The following is a 19,954-nucleotide window of genomic DNA, read 5'->3' as shown; positions in this document are numbered from 1 at the left end:
TATTTTATTTTGTAAGACCTACTTTTAATGGTCCCAGAAAATTCTCTTGCATATGCCTGCCAATGCTTTTCTTCATTTTGTCCAATTAAGTGTCATTACTGTGGAAACTGGTAGTATACTATCTCACTCAGCGTTTCTCCTCTGAAATAGAATTTTTGGAGTCATGCCACTTTGTGCCAAGAAGATAGATAACCATTGACTCTAATTAGCTTATTCTTCCCATTGGAATGTATGACTCAGTTTTTAAGAAGTTGATTGCCAGTCTCTGAAATTTGCTCTGGACTTGCTTTAGCTCTGTACATAAGTTGAGGGAAGTCCTCATTGCTTCAAGACTCTAATGACAAATATAGACAAAATCATATGCAAGATTTATACATTTTACTTCCATCAAAACCCAAATATTTTCCTCTTTGCAGAATATCTTTTTGAACTAGCATATGAAACATGTGATAAATGTAAAGCTTGATTATAGAAATAAATATGTCTAAATTGCCCCATCTAAGGAAAATTCATCATTAATGATTCCAAAAACCTGAATGAATTTCACAGGGTTTCTTAACCTAGGGGTCCATGATTTGCAGTTATCAAATTTTTTTTTATAAAACAATTTAGTTGATTCCATTATATGTATTTTCATTCTTTTAAAACATTATTTTGAGAATAGGTGCATAGTCTTCACCAGATTTCCAAGAGTCTATAATATGAAAAAGGTAATGAAGCCTTGCTCTAGTGGTATGTCTGCCCATTGGCTATCGGATAAGCATGTCACATTAATGATAATAATAACAACAATAATAATAATAATAGCTAACACATAGCACTTACTATGTGCCAAGCACATTACAATTTTTAACTCACTTGATCCTCACAACAACTCTGGGAGATAGGTGCTATTATTATCCCCATTTACAAATAAGGCAGCTGAGGCAAACTGAGCCAAACTTGCCTAAGGTCACACAGGTAGGAAGTGTCTGTGGCTAGATTTGAACTCCTCTGGTCCTGATTTCAGTTCTAGTGTTCCATTTACTTTGTCACCTAGGAGGAGAGTAATGTGTGAGGAACTGAAGGTAGGCCATTATATTTGGGGAGCAGAGTGTGAGGATCAAATGAGATAATCTTTGTAAAACACTTTGCACCTTTTTTGGCACATCGAGGATGATATATAAATGTCAGCTATTGTTGTTGTTTTCATCATCATCATTGTCATTGTCTCCTGTCTCTATGCCTTTGAACTTGCTGTCACCCATATCTTGAATGTTTTGCCTCTTAATTTCCCTAAATTCCATGAACACTCGGCTCAAAATTACACGATCTGTAGGAGGCTTTTCCTGGTCCCTGTGAGGTACTAATGTCTTCCCATCTAAGATTGCCTTCCATCTATTCTGTATTTTTTTTACATATTTATGGTTATTTATATATTATCTCACCTATTAGAATGTAAGCTGGTTGGGAATAGGGACAGTTTTTGCTTTTCTTCAGATTCCATAATGTAGATCATTACTGAACCATAATAAGTACTTAATAAATGCTTCATGGTTTGACTTGACTTGACTTGGCACTTTCCTCTGCCATATGGGTGAAGGGTGCTGAAACATGTCTCCCTGCTACCTAGATTTTTATATGTTTAGATTATTGCTCTACATAGACATCAGTGTATGTAGTATACCAGAAATACTTCTCAAAAAAGGAATAATTCATCCATGGGCACAATTGAAGATTTTTTTTATACATAGTACTTGTGGCACCCATCTCTCACATGTAGGGTCCTCAGAAAGCTGCTCAAAGCTCAAGATATTGTGTGAGATCTACCTCCACTCAAAACAATATCTCCTGTTGCCTTTGTTTTTACAGTGCATTTAGTACAAAGGAAAGACATTTAATAAAATAGCATAGCAAGATTTGCAATAGAACATTCTCTATACTCCAGCAAATAAACACACATGTATATACACATACCTATATGTGATGAATATATAAATTTATATGCACATGTTTATGTACATATGCTGTCAACCTTCAGTGTTTGGTCTAAAAAGAGACAAACAAAATTAGGTCATATATGTGCTGTTTATTCTGTATAAGCTAGCAGAACCATACATGTATGGGAGTCTCATTGAAACTGAGACTCAAAGAAAAGTTAGTTGAAGGAGATTATATATCCATAGAGTAAGGAAGTGCTCCCTCCTGTTTTCTGACTTAGCCAAAATTATAGTTTCCATAGAACAAGAGAGTGCCCCCAGAATGTCTGGTTTTTCTGTTGGCCATAAACAAGGGATTGTCATAACAAGAAGAAAGTGTCATAACAGGGCAGTGTCCATAAAACAACAAGATAAAAGAAATGCCATTAATGATAGTGTCTGGTTCAAGGCGCCTGGTCCTTATCAGTTATAAATAGGAGAAGAATCCCAGTCAGCTTAATTTTTGGGTTCACTCAGAGAGCATTTCAAGGGGGCTCAAGGAATACTATTGTTCCATAAGAAATGGTGAGCAGGCGTACTTCAGAAAAACCTGGAAAGTCTTGTGTGAACTGATGCTGAGTGAAGTGAGCAGAACCAGGAGAACACTGTACAGCAATATTGTGTGATGATTAACTTTGTTAGACTTAAATATTCTGAGCAATGGAATGGTCTAAGACAGTTCCCAAAGACTCATGATGAAAAATGCTATCCACATCCAGAGAAAGAACTATGGAGTCTGAATGCAGCTCAAAGCATACTATTTTTCTTTCTCATGTTTTTTCCCTTTGGTTCTAAAAAACATGACTAATATGGAAATGTGTTTAATATGATCATACATGTATAGCCTATATTACATTGCATGCCATCTTGGGGAGGGAAGAATGGAGGGAGGCAGGGGAAATTTAAAACTCAAAATTTTATAAAAGTGAGTGTTGAAAAAGAAAAATAAATAATTTTGAAAAAGGGAGGGTGCTTAAGTGGGTCCCACAATGCGTATACTTGTACATGGTGTTAATAGGGAGAATGGCCATGTGTGAAGATCCTCTACTTGGCCTTTGATGTCCTCTTTGTGGTGTACTGTGCTGCTGTCATTGTGTCAACCCTCTGTTTGTGTCAACACAATGTTTCTAGTGGACCTGCTTCTTGCTGGGTATAGTGTTTCAGCTGGGCATATCATTCTGCTGGGTCCACTGTGCCTGTTCATTGCTGAGTGCACAGTGCTTTTTGACAGGTTCTGCTGCTTGTCAAAGTCCCCACAGACACATTATTTCTTCAAGGCCAGCTAATCAATCTTAGCTTCAGTCTGCTATGGTAAGCTGACACTTCTTTAGTCCTTAATTGACTCCCCATTAGAATGTAAGCTCCATGATAGCAGGGACTATATTGCTTTTTTCTATTTGTATCCCCACCTTTTAACACAGTGCTTTGCCCTCTGAGATAAGCCTTTACTAAATGTATTCTCATTCATACATTGATTCATAGCTTCAAGCCCAGCTAACAAAATCTATTCATAGTAACCTCAGGCTAAGCTTAAGTCTTTGCTTTTCTAACCCTGAGGAGATCAAAACTTTCCGTTTTAGATAATTATTTTGCTTAGGGTGCAAACAATCTGATACAGTCCCAAGATTCTCTCACTTAGATGCAAATGAATTTAAGCAAGAACAAAAAATAGGCTAAGGAGTCAATATCAGTGTTCTTCATCCACCTAGCCTGAATTCCTTTCTTTTATTATGCACATCTGTCAGTAGCAAAATTGGAGTGCTTTGGGGCTCTATTTTGGCACATGAAAGTTTCATTCTCCCTGTATAGTGGAAAGAAGTTTTTCTTTACATTTTTCTTTATAAAGTTCAGCATTTAGAAAGGAATGTTTGTGTTCCATGTCTGCTTCGTGATAGATAGGCCTTAGCTTTTAAATCACAAAAAGATCTTTCCTTTTTTTTTTTTTTAAGGTATCCAGGGAAAGAAATTCCAACTACTCTTTTTTTTTTTTTTTGCTTTTTACTAGGCAATCAGGGTTAAGTGATGACTTGCCCAGGGTCACACAGCTAGTAAATGTGGTGTGTTGTGTGTCTGAGGCTGGATTTGAACTTAGGTCCTCCTGACTCCAAGGCCAGAGCGCCACCTACTAGCTACTCTTAATAGTCAGTCTCAGATAGGATTCTGGGAAGATGGCAGAGTAAATCGGAAAAGTCCAAGCTCTCCAGATTTCTCCCACAAACAAAATTAAATAGTGCCTCAGGGCTAACATAGAGCAGTAAAAATAAATAAGAGTAGGGGCAGAACTGTGGTCCTCCTGGGACAATCAGTGGCCTGGAGAAAATCCCAGGATGAGATTTGATCCCTGTGAAGAATACACACCTTCAGCCTAGTTCTGTGTAAGCAGCAATTGCTGAGCCCTGGGGTTAGCTGAGTTGGGAGTCTTCCTTGGCTCCAACCACAGAAACTTTTACAAAACCCCAGGACAGTGAGGGAAGTTGGATGTCTCAGATGGGGGAGGGGACTTCTGCTGACAAGGTACACCAGACCCAGATGTGCTAGAGATTCACCTCTGGGTGAGAAGAAACCAGCACATATCAGGTGAGTGCAGAAGCAGCAGATTGGGGACACCTCTGGCTTCTTGGTTTCATTTCCAGGACAGGGGAAAGAACCAAAGGAGGATCCATACCCCAGAGCTAGAGGTGATTACAAAAAATAAGCTGCTACAAATTAAAAAAAAAAATGTGAAGGCAAAGGAGAAAGAATTCAACCACAGAAAGTTACAATGGGAATAGAGAAGACCAGGGTTCATCTTTAGTTGAGGATACTGAAACAAAGAAATCCTCTTCTACCTCAAAGAGTAATGTCAAATGGTCACTTGCCCAAAAAGAATTCATAGGAGAACTTTTAAAAAGACTTTAAAAATCAAATGAGAGATTGAGGAAAAACTTTAAAAACAAAAAAAGAATTGTGCAAGAAAAACAAGATTATGAGAAGAAAATCAAGCAATTAGAAAAGGAGTTCCAAAATCTGAAGGAAGAAAAACAACTCCTTGAAAATTGGAACTGGGCAAGGGGAAGTCAGCAAAGTCATAAGAGAGCAAGAAATAATAGAACAAAATATAAAGAATGAAAAAATAGAAGAGACTGTGAAACATCTCATAAGAAAAACAAATGATCTGGAGAACAGATCAAGAAGAGGAAGCATAAGAATAATTGGACCACCTGAAAGCTATGATCAACAAAAGAATCTTGATACAATAATACAAGAAATAATTAAAGAAAATTATCCTGAAGGATTAGAACAAGAGGGAAAAGTAGAAATAGAAAAAAATTCACTGATCATCACCTGAAAGAGATCATATGAGGAAAACCCACTGGAATATTATTTTCAAATTCAGAAACTCCCAGTTCAAGGATATCACACCCAGCAAAGCTAAGCATAGTCCTGAATGGAAAAAAAATGGACATTTAGAGAAGATTATGGGAAGGTTCAGGGAGTAAGTCAGAAAATTCCAAGCTCTCAAGATTTTCCCCCACAAAAAAGATGAAATATCACCTTAGGGCAAAGTGCAGTAAAAATAAATAAGAATAGGGGAACAACTGGAGTCTTCCTGGGAAAATTTGAGAAGATCAAAAGAAAAATTCCTGGACAAGGTTTGGCCCCTGTGAAGAGTAAGCACGTCCAAGCTATGGGCCCCAGACAACAAATGGCTAGCCCTGGGATTAGTTGGTTTGGAAGACTGCCTTCAGCCACAGAAACTGTTACCCTCAGGTTAGTGAGGGGAGTTAGGCATCTGAACCAAGGAAGATGGAGAGAACCTCTGCTGACAGGGAACACCAGATCCAGCTGTGCTGTGGAGAGCCGTGGGGGCAAGAAAGAACCAGCACTCATCTGTTAACCTATTGAGTGCAGAATGCCCCCGGCTGTGGACATTTATAGGAGTCTGGAGGTTTGGCTTTACTTCCAGGCTGGAGGGGAGAATTGAAGATCTGGGGCAAGAGGCACCATCCCCCATACTGCAGGACTGTAGGTGATTACAAAACTTAAGCTTTTGCTACAAAAAAATGCACAGGCAAAAGAGAAAGAATCTAACTATAGAAAGTTATTATGGGAATAGAGAAGACTGGGGTTCATCTTCAGAGGAGGATATTGAAGCAAAGAAACCCTCTTCTACCTCAAAGAGTAATGTCAAATGGTCACCTGCCCAAAAAGAATTCATAGAAGAACTTTAAAAAGACTTTAAAAATCAAATGAGAGAGATGGAGGAAAAAACTAAAATAATAAAAATAATAATAATCCAAGAAAAACAAGATTATGAAAAGAAAGTCAACCAGTTAGAAAAGGAGATCCAGAATCTTAAGGAAGAAAACTACACCTTGAAAATTAAAATTGGGCAAGACAAAACCAGTGAAGTTACACAAAATCAAGATATAATTAAACAAAATATGAAGAATGAAAAAATGGAAGAGAAAGTAAAACATCTTTTAAGAAAAACAACTGATCTGGAGAACAATAATACAAGAAGTAATTAAAGAAAACTGTCCTAAAGAATTAGAATAAGGTGGGGAAGTAGAAATAGAAAAAAATCCATCAATCACCACTTGAAAGAGATCTGATGAGGAAAACTTATAGGAATATTATAGTGAAATTCCAAAACCCTGAGCTTAGAATAAAATATTAAAATAACAAGAAAAAAAAACAATTTAAATATAATAGTGCCACGATTAGAATCACACAAGACCTGGCAGCAGAGACACTAAAGGACCACAGGTGTTAGAACATTATATCAAAGAGCAAAAGAACTGGGGCTCTGGCCAAAAATATCATACCCAGCAAAGTTAAGCATAATCTTGATTGAAAAAAAAAATGAACATTTGATCAACTGTCAGACTTTCAAGACTTTGTTAAAAAAAAAAACCTGAACTTAATGGAATATTTGACATACAAGAGCCAAGAGAAACATAAGGTACATACTAAAGACTGATTACAAGGGATTCAGTAAGGACAGACCATTTATTTTTTATGTATGTAAAATGTAAAACATATATCTAAGATTGTCATTAGTAATTGGGTAATTCGTAAGAAAGATTGGGGTAGACCTGAGTATGATATGATTTTAAAAAGTAAAACCATCTAGGAGCAGCTAAAAAGAGTAATTATTTTATACAAATGAGGTGCAAGAGGAAGAATACATACAAAGGAATTAGATTGGAGAGAATAGCTGGTAGTTCTGGTAACCTACTTTCCTCGGGAATGGATTTAAGAGGGAACAATACATATATATCTAGAAGATGATAAAAGTCATCTAAATTCAGAAGAAATAAAACTGTAAGGGGATAGGGAGGTGGAAGAGGACAACAGAGGGATTTCTAGAGGGAGGGTGAGGGAATAGGATAAGGGGAGTAATAGAAGGTTATTTAGATTAATGGGAGTGGCAGTATAAGAGAGGGATCCTTGGAGAGAGTATAGGTTAAGTAATAGAAAGGCAAGGTAGTAAAGTAAAGGAGGGCAAGAAGTGAAGTAAAGTAAAGAAGTCAGGAGGGATAGGAAATAAAGATCAGGAGTAGAATTTGTTAGGGAAAAAAGCGGGAGTGATCGTGATCTTTGACAAAGACTAACAGATTTAATCAAAAGAGAAAAACAGGGAAACTATACTATGTGTCAGCTATATTCATCAACATTGTCTTTGCCTTTTTAAAACAACTAGACAATACAAGGTTGCAATATTACTGTGGTGTAGGAAATGACAAGTTGGACCTGGAAAAGTATGGAAAGACTTGGACTTATGAAGGAAGGGGTTATCCACTCTCAGAGAAACAGAGGACACATAAGTATATTACAGTCTTACATAGATCCATGTAAATGTATATGTCTATATATAAATATGATTATAGATGTAAAGTATATGTACATGTAAATATGTGTATGTATGGGTGTATGTATGAATATCTCTATCTTTGTGTGTATATGTCTATATATGTGTGTGTCTATGGGGGGAACAACGGAGGTGGGAGAAGGGGTAAAAAAGAACAAGATAAAAAGTACACAGCAGAGAACAAAAGAAAACTTAAAAGGAAGCAAACAAAAGATGGATAGCTCTGAACACAATGTGTAGTATTATATAGGCTTTCTTGAAATGGAAATTTATTGCTGTATATTTTGAATCCTCTCTCACATTCTGCTGTGCATGTGGCAATGTTTTTTTTCTTTTTTGTATTATTTTACTTTTAGTATTTAAGTTTGTTTCCTTTCTTTTATTATTTTGTATCTAAGTTTAAAATTTTTAAAAATTTGCAAAAAAAAAATAGTCTCTATGGTCACCAAAAACTTATTACCTGGAAAGAAAGGTTTCTTATACACAATCTTGTCCTTATGATATTTCCATTGTACATCATCATAAATCTCTTTGTTGTTCTGAAAGTATCAAGTACTCTGTGCATGTTTGAGAGTGGACATTCAAGAAGGGGTTTTCTTCACTAAATATAGATTTTTCTTTTTTTCGCCACTTCCATAATTTTGTCTTGTCATTTGGTGATATTACCAAAAGGAAAAAAAATGATGAATCTGGATCTTCCTTTAATATTTTGACAGAATTCTGTGGCCAGGGTCAACCTGTGTATTAAAAATTATCTGTCATATTTATGATATATGCAGTTGTGAAGGTTTGGCTTTTCTGAGAATTTTGCTCTATCTAGCTTAACTTGGGTTGTTTCATGACACCCTCCTTCTACTATTGTTGAGGTTAATAAGTTGTTGATAATCAAGGAGACAGGATAATGGGATCATCACCTGAGGCCTCAGAACTAGTGATGAGAATGAAAACTTTTTAATACTTCCAGACTCTCCTTCTAATATGCCCACTCAGCAACCCCTACCAGCCAGGAGGAAGTGGTTCCGGAAGGGGTTCTTTCCTTCCCTCAATGAGTTCAGTGCCTGACTCAGAATTTCTTTTCCTTCCAATTCCTGCCCTCTTAGTAGGGAACTTTAGCATATGTATTAATGTATGCTCAAACATGTTAACTTCATAGTTCTTCAATCTTTTCCATTCCTGTGACCTATTCCTACACTCCACTTCAGCTACGCATATGGTCATACACTTGAACTTCCTTCCACGTTCATGAACTCTGAAATTCCTTTAATCCTAATCTTTGATCATTCCCTCTTACATGTGATCCCTAACGTTGTTCTTCATCCTCCCCGTGATTTCTAATATGTCTACTCCTCGGTTTTTTCACCTTTGCATTGGATCCACCCTCCTCCCTTCCATAGTTTGATCTTTTGATAAACTAGTTCTACCTCTATTATTCTCTACTTTTGATCTGTTGCCTTTATGTCCAGTCACCATTCGCACTTTGGCAAACTCCGAGTATAGATCATTCTCATCTTTTGCCTCTTTTGCTTCTATTCACATGCTGCTGAAGGGAGCTAAAGAAAATCAAGAAACCATGATGAATCAGTCCACTACATATTCACATTATCTGATGTTAAATGTGTTTTCATTGCAGCAAGACATTTATCCTATTCTTTCCTAATTGATTCGCTACCCCAGTCTCCACAGGAACTGCACAGAAATTGTTCCAAATTTTTCATTTCTCCTCAAGTCTCTTGAGACACTTCATTGTCTACCATCTTACCTCAGAACTTAGCTTTCTACTTCCCTAGAAATATTTATTCCATTCACTAGGAGTTAGCTCTTTTTTTCCTGCCCCCTTATCTCACATCACTCTAATAAATTTTCCTACTAACTTTTCCATCATCCCTACCTTGAAAGAAGAGTTGGCTCTTCTCTTTGCCAGTCAGGCCTTCTACATTCATTTCTTTTTTTTACCATGTCCATTCCCAACTTCTCCAGAAGATTGTCACCCCTCCCCATCATCCTTACTCTCTCTATTACTCATTCCCTCTCTATCTACTGGCTCCTTTCTTGCTGCTTATAAACATGTCCTCCATTCTTACAAAATAGTTGCTTGATCTGACTCTCTCCACTAGTTGTCATCCTATATCATACCTTCTTTTTCTGGATAAACTGCTTGAGAAAACTGTCCACATAAAGTGTCTCCACTTCTTCTTCTTCTGACCTCCATAACCATTTGTGTTCTGGCTTCTGACCTTATTCTGAAAATGCCCTCCAAATTTCCCAATGATATCCTGATTGCCAAACCTAAAGGTCTTTTCTCTGTTTTTATGCTTCATGGCCTTTCTGCAGCATTTGACAATGGTGATAAACTTCTCTTAAATATTCTTTCTTCTCTTGGTTTTTCTGCTGCCTATATGATTACTCTACTTTAGTCTTCTTTACTGGATCTTCATTCATATCCTGCCTTCTAACCAGGGGTGTTTCTCAAGGCTTCTTCCAGGGCCCTCTTCTCTTCCCTCTTTATTCTATATCACTTGGTGATCTCATCAACTCTCATTGGTTCTGTTATAATCTCTATGTAGACTATTCACAGATATAAGCTCTCCAGATCTAATCTTTCTCCTGAGCGCCAGTTCGGTATAACCCCTTGCCTTTTGGACATCTTGAACTGGGTGTCCCATAGACATCTCAAACACATGTCCAAAACATAAGGCATTTTCTTTGCCTCCAAATCATCTCCTCTCCCAAGAACTTTCCTTTTACTGTCAAGGAAACCACCATTCTTCCAGTTTACTCAAGTATACAATCTCTTTGTCATCTTGACTCCTCACTCACATCAAGCTCCATTGCCAAATATTTCTTTTTCTATAGCACCTCTTGTATATGTCCCCTTCTCTCCACCCCCACAACCCCACCCTAGTTGAGGTCCTTATCACCTCTTGACTGCTGCCAGGGCTATTGCAGTAGTCTGATAATTGTTCTCTCTGCCTCAAGTCTCTCCCTAATCCAATCCTTCCTTCACTCAGTTTCCAAAGTGATTTTCCTAAAGCACAAATCTGACCAAATCATCCTCTTACTCAATTAATTTTAATGTTTCAGTATTATCTCTGGAATTAAATGTCAATCTCTGTGTTTTAAAGCCCTTCTCAACCTGGCCTGTTTCTATATTTCTGGTTTTCTTAAAACTTACTTCCTTCCACATACTAGGTGATACAGTAATCTACTTGCATTTCCTCATATACAACACTTTATCTCCCATTGCACTGGTTGTCCTCTATGTTCAAACACTCTCTTCCCTTCTCACCTCAACCCCTTCGTTTCCCTGACTTCCAAACTCAGCTCAAGTCCCATCTTCTATAGCAAGCCTTCTGTAGTTCTCCTACTGCTAGTGCCTTCCCCTATGAGATTGTCTTCTTTTACCTCTCTGTATATACCTAATTATTTACATATTGTTTCCCATATTAGAATATGAGTCCTATGAGGTCAGAGGGTTTTGGGGGTTTTTTTGCCTGTCTTTATATTTCATAGTGCCTGGCACATAATACATATTTTTAAAATGCTTGTTGATTGATTAATTCTAAAAACATATATATGCATATATATATATGTATATATGTATGTGTGTGTATGTGTACATATATACACACATATATGTGGTGCTAAGCAATTCCAGAACTTGATTCCTACCTCTCCTTTTTCCTACCTATTCCATAAATGCTTATATGTAGTAATTTTTAATAAGCATACATTCCTAAATGAATCACTTCAAATCACATTACATGAAATTAGTAATTTCACTTTAAGATAGCCATAGCCTTGATATAGGAAGTTAATGAGTACATTGAGTACCTCAGATGGCTATCAACATGTAACTTGTTCTATATTACCTGTCATTCCCCTTCTTTATTGCTACTCTTCTATATCTTGCCACCATATACTCCAGATCACAAGATATAAGTTCCTAGGGTTCATTCCATTTATGACTATGTAAGAAAATATATTGAAGCAGAATATTTAAATGTAAAGACTACAGATGTATGTGTGTGTGTTTGTGTGTACACACACATACACATACATGCATACATACATACATACATAAGATTTCTGCCTCGGTGGGTGGGACTAGCTTGTTCTTTCACTAGCTAAAGTTCTTCTGGCCAAACTTGGCACAATTTTCTGCTAACCTCCAGTACATGGTTTAGCATATTGCTTTTCTTTGTGGCCCCCAAATGAAAATGACGTCTTCGTTCCCACAACACTTTCTACTAGTATGGAATCAGTCCCTATGGATACACTAGAGTCTAGTCCAAGCTTATTTGTCAGGTCCTACATTCTGCTACCCAGTCAATCTGGTAATATTGTATTATATGAACCTCTGAGGTGCTTAAGGCTAAGAAAATGTTGACCATTAGTGTTTTATTGTACTCCAGAAATACTCCTCAGAGGGGAGGAAAATTCATCTTTGGAGTCTACTGAAGATATTTTCTTTATGTGTAGTACTCATACATAGACACCCACTCTGACACCCACACCCACCCACAGATGCTGAGAATAGCTGCCCCAGGTTTAAGATACTGAATGGGTCACATCCATTCAAAATTATTGTACACAAACTACCTCTGATCATTGCCATTATCTCTTTGTGCTTGGTTCTAACACCTACTCCCTCTTTCCATTCTTTTTACTATCACCATCATCCCCACCAAGCCATAAATATAAGATTTCTAGGGCTTATTTGCAAAGGAAAAAAGAGCATTATAAATTAATATTAAAAGTATACTTACATAGTTACATTGAGAAGGTAAGAAAAATGCATATAAATTTTATACCAATCCTAAGTGGTTTCAAGTCCTACATTGTAGGACCAATGAGGCAGCTAAGTAGTAAAGTGGATAGACTACTAGGCCTAAAGTCAGGAAGACATGAGTTCAAATCAGGCCTCAGGTACTTACTAGCTGTGTGACCCTGGGCAAGTTACTTTACCTCTATGTCCCTCCATTTCCTCACCTGTAAAAATAGCATTTATCTCCTAGAGTTTTTGTGAGGATCAAATGAGATATTTGCAAAGCCCTTAGCATAGTTCATGGCACATAGTAGGCACTTAATGAATGCTTTTCCCTTACTTCCGTTCTCTTCCTCTAGCTTGCTTGCTGTTTTCTAGTTAAAGCTCTCATTACCTACCTGGCCCATGATTCTGCCATTCTGTTTTCTACCCTATTCCCACCATCCACGTATTGTTTCTTTATGGCCCCTTAGTGAGAATTACATCTTTGTTCACAGAACACTTTCCACTGTTTTGGAATGAGCCTGTCTGGTTAGTTGGCACATAGTTTATTTGTCAGTTTATAATGCCAATTCTCAGCCAGTTAGAAAGCCTTCAGTTTACTCATGGGTTTGTCACATTCCACCCACATCTGTATGTAATTACTTAGCTAATAGATATCTTTCCTTCCTCTACTCAAAGGAGAGAGAGCATAAAAAAGAAATATTGGTTACTATTACAGTTCCTGATACATAGAAACCAAAGTAATTCATCCCAATGACCAGATTACCACCAAGATTTTCATTATAGGTGATGATTATTTTGATTTACTTTAGCTTCCAGAATGAAATGGGATAACTGTGTAGAAATAAGAGGTTTTTTTCTTCTTACTCAGAGTCAAATGTATAAAACTCAGAATAGAAAACTAATTCCATTCTTTATAAATATCATGATATGGAAATGTTGCAGAAATAGATATAGTTTTCCCTACCTTTCTATAGCACTATAATACTTTTTAAAATTATTACACTAGATCATCTTATAGCTGGTTGGTCTTGCTACTTTTCATTCTGATTTTTTTCCAGGAAGAAATTCATAATTCTAGAATAGCCATTTCTCTCAGAAGTGATTGCAGCAAATATGGGTTCCCACACATTAACTCTTCAGAATTCTTCCCCAGTTCAGACTCCCTGAGCACAGCAAAGGCCAAAGTTTGTCCGGTACATTGGGTACTGGCCAGAGTCTGAGAGCATGCTACACAACTTGAAAACTTGTTCATTCCTATTCACGGCAGCTTCCTTCATCTTGGGCACAGTGTCTGCCAACTTAAACCTTGAAGATTTGTGTCTCACATCATTTATCACATAAAAGGAAAATAAAGTTGTGCCTCAAAGACAGACTTGAGTTAGAAAATCCTCACATGAGATCAGTCTCACCATTCACTTATCATTGTGTTGGTTTCAAAGCCTTTCCGTATTCTCTTATGACCCTGTGTTCTATTTGTAAATCCCACTCTCATGGTGAGGTTTTCAAGAGTCTGCCACTACTTCTCATTGTCTTTGCCTGCTTTTTTCAACCAGGCCGAGTTCCAAGAGCAGTGGCTTCTATCAACCAGCATTTGTTAAAGTCTGACGATGTGGTGAGTTGCTGCCTTGACCTTGGTGTACCCAGCATCTCATTCCGAATAAATGGGCAGCCTGTGCAGGGAATGTTTGAGAACTTCAACACTGATGGGCTCTTCTTCCCTGTGGTGAGCTTTTCAGCAGGGATCAAGTAAGTTAATATTGTCTGTTCCTGGAGATTACCAGGGCCAACCCTTCTTTCCCTATCCCCATCCCTGTGAGCTAAAGTCCATGTTGTTCACATTTATCAGATTTCTTCAGACTTCTGACAATTTCTAGTATGAATTATTCAGAAAGTGTGGATAGGAAATAGAGCATGATCCTGTTCTTTTGAATAATGAAATGGAAAATATGGGAATGGCAACTATATTATTGACTAAAAAATTCTCCAGAGTAGCACCGTAATAGATGTAGGAGATTGCTATGTGCAACATTGTATTTGAAATAAAAGGATCTGGGTTTGATTCCTGAATGCTGCTTACTGACTATGTAATCTGGACTTTACCTCTCTGGGCTCAGAAATAAAATTACCTTAGATGACTTCTAGGGTCCCCTTTAGCTCCAAATCCAATTCTCTTATAGAGTCTATTAACTATAGTAGAGTCACTAGGTAGAGAGTTGTATCACTTCCCTGAGGGACATAGTCAGAAATATTACTTGTTATGAGAGCCCAAGAGGGAATATGATCTGTGGCTTTAAAAATCCAAAGAAATATTTTTCTCACGATGAGGAGAAGTGAATTTAGTTCCATATCATAAAGCCAGTGCACATAAGACTGAGACAAGCAGGCTTACCATGGAATGGAGGCATTTAACCTGAGGTAAGTGATAGCTTGACTTTGGGCATTGCTTTATCACATCAGTCTTTAAAATGAAGCCATCCCAACCCTCACTCTGTCCCCCCCTTTCTAAAAAGTGCTGTTTAATGGAGTTTTTTTTTCTTCCATTGAAATTTAAAATTGCTCTTATTTTGTCCTGTATCTTAAGAAAATATTGAGGCTGAGCGAGTTGTGGTATATGAATGTAATGGAATACTATTGTTCCATAAGAAATAATGAGCAGGCAGACTTCAGAAAAACCTGGAAAGACTTACATGAACTGATGCTGAGTGAAGTGAGCAGAACCAGGAGAACACTGTACACAGTAACAGCCACAGTGTTTGATGATTAACTTTGATAAACTCATCTCTTCTTAAGCAATGCAAGAATCCAAGACAGCTTCAAAGGACTCATGATGGAAAGTGCTGTCCACATCCAGAAAAAGAACCATGGAGTCTGAATGCAGATCAAAACATTATTTGCTCTCTCTCTTTTTTTGTTTCTTCTTTCTCATGCTTTCTCTAAGTGGTTCTAATTCTTCTTTACAACATGACTAATGTGAAAAAATTTATGTAGAGCCTATATCAAACTGCACGCCATCTTGGAGTGAGGGAAGGGGAGAGATGGGGAGAAAATTTTGGGGAAAAATATTGATAACTTTTATGATTACAAAGAATTCATTTATGATTACAAAGAATCCATTCAAGCTTGAGTAGAACATCACTGGGCTTTCCTACTTTAGATTAAATTCTTTGCAAGCTTGGGTGGGGTTTGACCAGTATAGAGAGAGTCAATGGAGTCTCATTATCAGTAATGTCCTTCTGAAGGAGAACTAGAAGGAGGGGATGGAGAAACTCTGAATCTCCCCAAGATATTGGTTATTAATTATCATTTTCACAAGTGAAATGTATTTCTGTACCCAGCTCTGTGTACATATTTTGGAGCTATTCTCTTCTTGCTGTGTCTTGAAAGAGTCCTTTCACAATAATAACTTTTTTGTTTGCTCTTTGTTCCACCCTACTTTTGAACTTTGGACTTTATGTTATGACTAGACTCTGTACCTAGTCTTGGCTCTGCAAATTTCCGACCTAGCTTTGGGTCTGAACAAAAGGCCAGTAGTCTTTCCCTATTGAGAGTTTCAGTAGACTGCTACTAGACTTAGCCACTATCAGCTAGTTGTAAAACTGTTATTTCAGAGTGATAGGACTCTAGGCTTCCATTTGACCTGGAATTCCAAACCTGATTCCTGGGAGCTGAGATACACAGCTGCTGCTCATTTCTGATGTTGCTCCTTTCTCTCCTAAGTTCACACTACCCAGAACTGGTAATGATCAACAAAGTAGCCAGTTGGTACCTGTTTCTCTACACAAGTTTAGGCCCTTCTATGTTGGATCAAGAATCCTCCCTTGCCCTGGTACACAGACTCTCTCTGCAATGGAATACTTCATTGACACCCTCTTTGACTTACACTGTTCCCAGTATACAAACTTTCTGCCTTCTTTGCTGATCTGGCCTCAAAATATTATTCATTGTGGTTTTTTTTCCTTGGATTTCCCCATCAGTATTTGATCTGGTGCATTTTTAAGATATGTTTGGAGAAGTTGGGTTTTTGGTGGGGACAAGGCAGTTCACCATCACTAGTCATCCTGATCTATATCTTGCCACTGGACCCAGATGGCTCCAGAGGAGAGAGTAAGCTGGTGACTACATAGCCCTGCCTCACTTATATCCAATTCATTTGTCAGTCATGACATCTGCTTCCTGATATCATGGTCCTCTTCAAGAATGAAGGACAAACAACAACTTGTGAATAGTAGGAGCTGCCACACTGGGGACCCAGTTGGCCAGTTCCAGTTGGGCAACACAGGTCCATCCCTTCCTTCCTTCCTTCCTTCCTTCCTTCCTTCCTTCCTTCCTTCCTTCCTTCCTTCCTTCCTTCCTCCCTCCTTCCTTCCTTCCTTCCTTCCTTTCCTTCCTTCCTTCCTTCCTTCCTTCCTTCCTTCCTTCCTTCCTTCCTTCCTTCCTTCCTTCCTTCCTTCTGTCCTTCGTTCTCTTCCTACCTTTTTCTCTTCCTTTGTGCACATAAGGAATTATGTCCTTACCTGCAGGTGCTCTGCCAAAAGGAATATAAATTTTGATTGCTGAAACTTCACAAGGTATCTTGGGGTTTACCTACTAGATTTTTTTTTGTTAAGGACCATGCCTTAAACCCAAATCACTTTGGCTCTTGTTGATTTTCCAACAGTAGGTCCCAGGCAAAGCCTCACATGGTCATTATTTGGGCTCTGATGGCTCAGAGTGAGTGTAAATAGCAATTGTTCTGTTTTATCCAGAAACCCGAGTCTTTTCTTCCCAGATTGTTTTTTTTTTCCTAGACTATGTAAAAGAAGCCATTCTTTGCCGCATTTCTTACCTAGTCTTAATCACTGAATGGGCATTGCCTCAGACAAACTGACTCCTGGGAAAAACCTTAGCTTAAACAAGGTCTTTCACTGCATGGCTCTAGAGGAGAGAATAAGGTTGGTGACTTTGCACAGGCTAGCCTCACTTAAATCCATTTCACTTGCAAGTCATGACATATCACCTTCCTAATATCATTGTCTTCTTCCAGAAGGAAGGACAAACAACAACACAGTTACTCTAAGGTCATCAATTAAGTCAAGAAGCACTAAGTGCTTACTATGTGCTACGCATACGGAAAGCAAGAGCACAAGGATAGTTATAAAAGGAGTGACAGTGGTAGAGATGGTAAAGAAATAATAAGAAAAGTAAGAATATAATGTCAACAAAATATTTTAAAAATATACATAAGAGAGAAGAAAGAAGTATAGAAGGCGACATAGACAAGCAAGGCAGAATTGATACTTTTGTTTAAAATTTTATAATTGAGAGATTTGTGTTTCCTATACAGTCTTTTTTGTTCTTTTTTATATATGGAAATATTCATGTTTGTTGATGTTTGTCAAGTTCATAATTTTAAAAAAGGCAAAAACAGTCCCTTGCCTCAAGAAGCACACACTCTAATGAAGGAGAGAATATATGTGTCTATCTATCTATCTATTTATTTATCTATCTGATAAATGTTAATCCCAGAAGGAGGCATTAGGGGAGGTAAAGCATGTGGACTGGGAAAGGATTCTTACAGAGATGAGATTTTAGAGCTAAGTTTTGATGGAATCTAATAAGTAGAGGTAAAGAGGAAGAGCATTCCAGGCATGAGGGAAAGCTGAAAAAGAATTGAATCAAATGGAGTGGCATATGGGAGGGACAGAAAGAAAGCCAGCATCTCTGAATCATAGAAGAGAGAGAGAGAAAAGTATAGAAAGATTGGAATCAAACCCAGTGGGAGCTGATGAGATCAACAAATGAAACAGTGTAAAGGAAAAAGAGAGAAGGACCCCAGAATAGAGCATTGGGGAACACCTAGGGTGTAACTTGAATGAAGAATCAGCAAAGGAGATTAAGAAGGAATGGTCTGGCAGGTACAAGAAGAACCAGTAAGGAGCACAGTCATTAAAAACTGAGAGAGCAGATGGTATCTTAGAAGAGAGTGATCGACATTTTCAAATGCTACTGAAAGGTAAGAATGAGGATAGAGAAAAGGACATTAAATTTGGTGCTTAAGATATAATTGGTAGCAGTTCCAGTTGAATAATATGGTCAGAATCCAGATTTCAGGGAATTATTAAAGGAATGAAAAAAGAGGAAGTGGAGACATTGAGTGTAGAAGGCTTTCTCAAGTAGTTTAGGCATGCAGAGTAGGAAATATATAGAATGATAACTAGCAGGGATGATCATATCAAACTAGAAATTTTTAAAAATTGGGGAAATTTTGTCATGTTTGTGGGCAGCAGGAAAGCAGCTAGTAGATAGGAATGTAGATTCATTGGTAGAGTGAAGGTGCTAAAAGAGGCAATCTGTTGGAGAAAGCAGAATAGAATGAGATCAGGAGGGGTTGGCCTTGACAAGGAGGTGAGCTACTACTCCTGTGAAACAGGGTTGGAGAAAGAAATGAGGAAAGAAAGTTGAGTTGTGTGAATTGATGGGGGGAGAAAAAGATTCTCCACAAATGGTCTCAATTTCTTAATGCAGTATGAAGCAACATCTTCAGGGGAAAGGGTGGGGAAGGGGCATCATAAGAATTGAGTAGATTGAGGAATTAAGAAATTATGGTACTGGAGGGAACATCAATATATGTGGTAAAGTCCCATGAGAACAAGAATTGGGCATGGAGGAAGAATAGAAAGACTCTAAGCCAGTCACTGAATTCATTGAGGAAAGGTGTCCAGGGCTTTAATAGATAATAGCTACCAGAATCTTGATTTAGTGATTAATCTGGATTGAACCTCAAAGGAGGCAAAGTTACTTAGTAATAGTGATAGAAGGTGAGTCTGAAAACAGCAAGAGGAGCAAAGAATATTCCAACTCACTTAACACAAGGAGTGAGTCAAGGGTATGAGTCAAAACACAAGCAGCACTAGAAAGAGTGGCCAGAAATTCACTGTTAACATGAAGGAGCCAGATCTCAATAAGAGCCGGGAGGTAGAGGAAATAAGAAAGAAAAGGTTTTAAATCAAAAGCAACTTTGTTTGTTATGGAACAAAAATTCCAGAGAGGACAGTGGAACGGATGGAAGGGGAGTACAGGAAGGGGTCATGATATGGGATATGATGGGGATAAGGGAGCAGGTAGCAATGCAGGTGTTCAGAATCACTGGGATAGGGTGATTATGAGAGGGCTGGAATATGTTAACTATTGGGGAATGAGTTCAGGCAATATATTAATAATTAGAGAGAGGTCTGCTGAGGGAGGCAGCTGATTTGACCATTCAGGGCCTTCTCTCAAGGCCCAATCTTGTAGCAGGAAAGCAGGTAGTAGATAGGAATGCAGATTCATTGGTAGAGTGAAGCCCCCTTCCCAACAGGCAGGATCGAAAGAAAGTATGGCATTAGGGAATCT

The 19,954-nt window shown here is 37.9% G+C and overlaps 1 protein-coding gene across 1 annotated transcript in view; it reads left to right on the top strand.

Annotated features, from left to right (window-relative positions):
- RYR3 (ryanodine receptor 3) overlaps positions 1 to 19,954 on the top strand; it is a 731,065-nt gene that overhangs the window by 364,162 nt on the left and 346,949 nt on the right. Inside the window, exon 19 of the mRNA XM_078151313.1 lies at positions 14,137 to 14,329. Coding sequence (XP_078007439.1) covers positions 14,137 to 14,329 — 193 coding nt within the window. The remainder of the gene's footprint in view (positions 1 to 14,136; positions 14,330 to 19,954) is intronic.

The sequence above is a fragment of the Phascolarctos cinereus genome, unplaced genomic scaffold (assembly GCF_003287225.1).
Source record: "Phascolarctos cinereus isolate Bilbo 61053 unplaced genomic scaffold, phaCin_HiC Scaffold_3;HRSCAF=262, whole genome shotgun sequence".
In the NCBI taxonomy this organism is placed as follows: Eukaryota; Metazoa; Chordata; class Mammalia; order Diprotodontia; family Phascolarctidae; genus Phascolarctos; species Phascolarctos cinereus.
The sequence above is the reverse complement of the archived record's forward strand: the minus strand, read 5'-3'. Positions and strand labels throughout refer to the sequence as shown.